The 6,000-nt window shown below is 42.7% G+C and overlaps 1 protein-coding gene across 1 annotated transcript in view; it reads right to left on the reverse strand.

Moving 5' to 3' along the window:
• The window catches only part of LOC139549347 (kinase suppressor of Ras 1-like), a 58,690-nt gene extending 53,314 nt beyond the window's left edge, over positions 1-5,376 (reverse strand). Inside the window, exon 1 of the mRNA XM_071359749.1 lies at positions 4,340-5,376. Coding sequence (XP_071215850.1) covers positions 4,340-4,474 — 135 coding nt within the window. The 5' untranslated portion in view covers positions 4,475-5,376. The remainder of the gene's footprint in view (positions 1-4,339) is intronic.
• Between the last annotated feature and the right edge of the window lie 624 nt (positions 5,377-6,000).

The following is a 6,000-nucleotide window of genomic DNA, read 5'->3' on the forward strand; positions in this document are numbered from 1 at the left end:
TCATGACTAGTGACTGCTGGTGTGGTGGTAATATGGTCACCATAACAGCCCTAAGTAGCACCCAGGATTAACCTCGCTATACATTCAACATCACAGGCCTGTGAAGTTTACAAGGACAGCGACTTCAGTTTACGAGACCAATGACATGATTTAAAAAAAGTTACTTCCCTGGTTTACGAGCTGCACAGCTCAATCCTCTAAGACAGTGTTTTGGTTCAAACTATTCAAAGAGAATCTTGTACACAAGAATGATCCTCTTCACACAAGAATGACCTTATTATTGTGCAATTGCAGTACAGCTAATATGAGGAAGTTGAAAACCAGTCGGAAAGACAACACCACTTCTGCAATTACATAAGATCCATGTTTCAGGCAGCACCAAACATCTCTCCAATTCTGGTGTCCAGCAACGCTCAAGTCTAGCCCATCCCAACCCCCCACACACCTGTCCTGACGGACATAATATCTGCCCCTTGTGGTCAGAGTCCTTTATCCATCTCTTTATGACAATAACAGTGTAGAACAGTGCTGCTCATCTCCAATATCCAATGTATACACAATACAGGCCGTTTACATGGACAGACCTGAGTAACCCAACTCCCCATGCAGCCACTTAGCTCAGGCCTGACCACCCTATACAGACAGACTGGCCTATTGTGGGTTAGAGATGAAAGGGGGGGTAGAGAATAAAAAGAGAGAAAGGGAGTGAAAGAGAGAGAGGGGGGGAGAAGGGAGAGAGGAGGGAGGGAGAGGAAAGAGACACAGACAAATACAGAGAAAGAGAGAAAAGGAGTGAAAGAGAGGGGGGGGGGAGAAGGGAGGGAGAGGAAAGAGACAGACAAATACAGAGAAAGACAGAAAGGCCTGGCAGTGGCTTAGGCTGCCTCTTTTGTTCGTAACCATGTTGTTGTCTGCTGGTTCCCTGGTTCCCCCAGTCCAGTCTCAAAGAAAGCCCCTTGATATTCAGCTGTAATAAGAGACAGCCATGTTGGATATCTCCTTCTTCATATATTCCTCCCTTCTTTCCTCATTCCCCTTTTTCTCCCCTTCCTTCCTCTCCTCCCACTGTTTCTCACTCTATCTTTAGCTTTCAACAGCCCGCACTGAGAATGTGTGGGAGGGAGAGAAGTCCAAATTTAGATGCTGCTACATTAATAGCGATGAGAAATCCAGATCAGACGGCCTTCTCCAGCGCTTTGAATTTAACAATCCCATGGGAGATTGAGAACACTGGGAGAGAGGCTAGTAGGCCAGTTTAGTGGTACTGTACCTGATATGACCTGTACAGAATAGGTGATGTTATCAAATCAAAATGTATTTGTCACATGCACCGAATATAACAGGTTACAGTGAAATGCTTACTTACAAGCCCTTAACCAACAATACAGTTTTAAGAAAAAAAATACCCCAAATAAATAAAAGTAACAAATAATTAAAGAGCAGCAGTAAAATAACAATAGCGAGGCTACATACAGGGGGTACCGGTACAGAGTCAATGTGCAGGGGCACCGGTTAGTCAAGGTAATTGAGGTGAGAAACTCAGCAAAGAAAGAAGCGTCCCTTTTTCAGGACCCTGTCTTTCAAAGATAATTCGTAAAAATCCAAATAACTTCACAAATCTTCATTGTAAAGGGTTTAAACACTGTTCCCATGCTTGTTCAATGAACCATAAACAATTCATGAACAAGCACCTGTGGAAAGGTTGTTAAGACACTTACAGACGGTAGGCAATTAAGGTCACAGTTATGAAATCTTAGGACACGAAAGAGGCCTTTCTACTGACTCTGAAATACGCCAAAAGAAAGATGCCCAGGGTCCCTGCTCATCTGCGTGAATGTGCCTTAGGCATGTTGCAAGGAGGCATGAGGACTGCAGAAGTGGCCAGGGAAATAAATTGCAATGTCCGTACTGTGAAACGCCTAAGACAGCTAGTTAAACGCCTAACCATGTTAGTTTGTTGGTGATGTGGACACCAAGGAACTTGAAGCTCTCAACCTGCTCCACTACAGGCCCGTCGATGAGAATGGGGGTGTGCTCGGTCCTCCTTTTCCTGGTAACCATCTGGCCCTGCGGCCTTGTGAATGTTGGCCTATTTAAAGGTCTTACTCACATCGACTACGGAAAGCGTGATCACACAGTCATCCAGAACAACTGATGCTATCATGCATACTTCAGTGTTGCTTGCCTCGAAGCGAGCATAGAAGTAATTTAGCTCATCTGGTAGGCTCGTGTAACTGAGCAGCTCGCGGCTGTGCTTCCCTTTGTAGTCTGTAATAGTTTGTAAACACTGCCACATCCGACGAGCGTCGGTGCCAGTGAAGTACGATTCAATCTTACTCCTGTATTGACACTTTGCCTGTTTGATGGTTCGTCAGAAGGCATGAGATTTCTTATAAGCTTCCGGGTTAGAGTCCCGCTCCTTGAAAGCAGTAGCTCTACCCTTTAGCTCAGTGCGGATGTCGCTTGTAATTCATGGCTTCTGGTTGGGTTATGTACGTATGGTCACTGTGGGGACGACGTCATCAATGCACTTATTGATGAAGCCAGTGACTGATGTGGTGTACTCCTCAATGCCATTGGAAGAATCCCGGAACATATTCCAGTCTGTGCTAGCAAAACAGTCCTGTAGCTTAGCATCTGCTTCATCTCACCACTTTCTTGTTGACTGAGTCACTGGTACTTCCTGCTTTAGTTTTTGCTTGTAAGCAGGAATCAGGAGGATAGAATTATGGTCAGATTTGCCAAATGGAGGGCGAGGGAGAGCTTTGTACACATCTCTGTGTGTGGAGTAAAGGTGGTCTAGAGTTTTTTTCCCTCTGGTTGCACATTTAACATGCTGGTAGAAATGAGGTAAAACAGATTTGAATTTTCCTGCATTAAAGTCCCTGGTCACTAGAAGTGCCGCCTCTGGGTGAGCGTTTTCCTGTTTACTTATGGTCTTATACAGCTCATTGAGTGAGGACTTAGTGCCAGCATCTGTTTGTGGTGGTATGTAGACAGCTACGAAAAATACAGATGAAAACTCTCTTAGTAAATAGTGTGGTCTACAGCTTATCATCATGAGATACTCTACCTCAAGCAAGCAAAACCTTGAGACTTCCTTAGATTTCGTGCACCAGCTGTTGTTTACAAATATACATAGACCGCCACCCCTTATCTTACCAGAGGCCGCTGTTCTATCCTGCCGAAAAAGCTTAAAACCCGCCAGCTGTATGTTATTAATGTCGTCGTTCAGCCACAACTTGGTGAAACATAAGATATTACAGTTTTTAATGTCCCGTTGGTGGGATATACATGATCGTAGTTTGTCTATTTTATCATCAATTGATTGTTCGTTGGCTAATAGGACTGATGGTAAAGGTAGATTACCCTCTCGTGTAATCTGAGGGCCTTGTCGGGCGTCTGAAGTAAAATCTTCCTGTCCGACTCGTTGAAGAAAAAGTATTCCTCCAGTATGGGGTGAGTAATCGCTGTCCTGATATCTAGAAGCTCTTTTCGGTCATAAGATACGGTGGCAGAAACATTATGTACAAAATAACTTACAATGATAATGATAGTTGGCATCTCCATGTACAGTATGCATGATCCTAAAGGGCTTTACATTATAAGGACGTTGCTCCGTTTGTAATACCCAGTTGATTAACAATGTGAATGGATCGCAGTGGAAGTAGCTCAACGTTCCTTTAGTGAGGAGTAGAGATGTGCATTGTTGGTTGCTTGAGAGACAGACTGACTTGAGGGAGAAGTGAAACTGACAGGATTCATTGAGGGGGACAGATGTGTGAGAATATCACACAGACTTTGTCTGATGACAGCCAGGCATATCCTTCATTGTACCCCATTTCCTTTCATCAATGTGTTTCTGTCTTACAGTTCTATAAATTCATAAACTGTTAATTATACGTTTATAATCTGTAATAAACTGCTTTAACACATTGATTGAAACTTTGATTGTTAAACTGTTATTGATTATGGGCATGGAAGGAACAAGGAAGTTGAACCTAAATACAATATACCTACTATAGGCCTACAGCACATCAAGGACAGTTCATCTGTAGGCCAGGCCTACATGCACGAGATTACTGTATTATTTGTATTTATTTTAAGAATGTGGAGCTTGCAATGTCTATTCTATTGTTTTCTATATAAAAAAACAATCTAGTAGCCTATATCATGAGAACAACACACATCAAACATGTACATGTTCCACCATCACTCACTCTCCCTCCCTCGCACACACGCACGCAAACACACACACACACACACACTCACCAACAAGCTGAACTTTATTATGATAGCAGTCAAAGTGTATGTTATGCCTATGCTACCCATACTGTACCTCCAAAGTGCGTATTTCTTGCTGAGTGAGGTCGCTCAATGCAGCGCATTTGGTTCGGAGTCCTTGTAAACTAGATATGGAGATCTCGATCATATTCTGGATGAGTTCGCACTGGTGGAGTGCATCCTTGTCCATCGCTGCGCCACCTTCACTGTCCCCGTCCGAAAGTTATTTACTTTGAACCATCTTTCCACCTTTGACTGGCACAATATCCATTCCTCGTCGTTGGCACGGCTTGATAGGTTTAGTCGAGTTTGAACAGCGAACTAATAGAACAGTTCATCTACGACCTTTACTTTCTTAGCTCTGTCGCTTCAATGAGCACACAGTGGGTTCCGTGTATTCTCAAGAGCGACGCAAATGACTTCTTTCTGCATGGTGTTTGACAGAGTGGCCGCGTTCCAGGTCGTCTTTTAACTTCTGTGGGGCAACGGCACACATTTCAGCAAATAAACCCCTGTTTCAAATAAACGGCGAGTCTAAATGAATTGTTTTTGAGGTTACCATGAATTACCATTACCACTATTGAACGTGACACTCAACGTGTTCATTATCTCGATATGTGGATTGAGAAATCAAATGGAACCCTGTTTACAACTCTGTATATAAAAGAAACGGACAGAAATCCTATATTACAGGGTGACAGCTTCCACCCTGAGCCATTAAAAAGAGGACTACCAAGAAGCCAATTTTTTAGACGGGGCGGTATATGCCACTCCACAGAGGATTATCTAGAAAAAGCATCGGAGCGGCGCATGAGGTTTCTAAGAAGAGGCTATTCGTCACAATGTGTGGATGAAGCTCATCATTTGGCATTGGAAAAAACACGAGATGAACTGCTACAAAAAAAGACCCGCTAAAGCTAAAGAACACACCGTAATGTTCACAACTACATATACTTTGAATTCGCGAAAAATGGGAGGTGTGGTCAAGAAACACTGACATATTTTATCATCGGACCCAGTATTGCCGGCTGAATTTAAACATCGACCACGTATTGAGGAGAGGTCGCAATTTACGCGATAAATTGGTTCATGCCAACTGCCAGCCACAAAAAAATAATAATAAGAAGAAAATCAGCCAGGCTCTTTTACGCCCTCTACCAAATGGTAGCTATAAATGCAGAGGATGCGCATAGTGCAACAATATGATGAAGTGTGAATATTTCTGCCACCCACACACAGGAAAACGGTTCCAAATAAATGACATTATTACGTGTTCCACCACCCATGTTATTTACATGATTAAATGTCCATGTGGGCTCTGTGATGTCGGTAAAACCACCAGCTCTCTCAAACAGAGAATTAGTGAACATAAAAGTTCAATCAGGAGAAACGACAGGGATTATCCAGTCGCTGTACATTTCAATGACATTTCCACCTTTAGATTTTGTGGCATAGAGAAAGTTAAGATATCAGACAGGGGAGGAGATATTAATAATACTCTGCGTAAAAGAGAATGTTTTTGGATTTTCACCCTCCAGACATTATTTCCTAAAGGACTTAATGATGAAATGCCTATGTATGTTATGTTGTGAATTTGAACATGAAATATGTGTCTATTGTAGATTATTCTGACGTTTGTCGTACGATGTACCCAATGACTAATGAAAACTTGCTATGTCCTCATTGAGATTTTACAGACGTGTTCAATACGCCTTA

This window comes from Salvelinus alpinus, chromosome 22 (genome assembly GCF_045679555.1).
Source record: "Salvelinus alpinus chromosome 22, SLU_Salpinus.1, whole genome shotgun sequence".
NCBI lineage: Eukaryota > Metazoa > Chordata > Actinopteri > Salmoniformes > Salmonidae > Salvelinus > Salvelinus alpinus.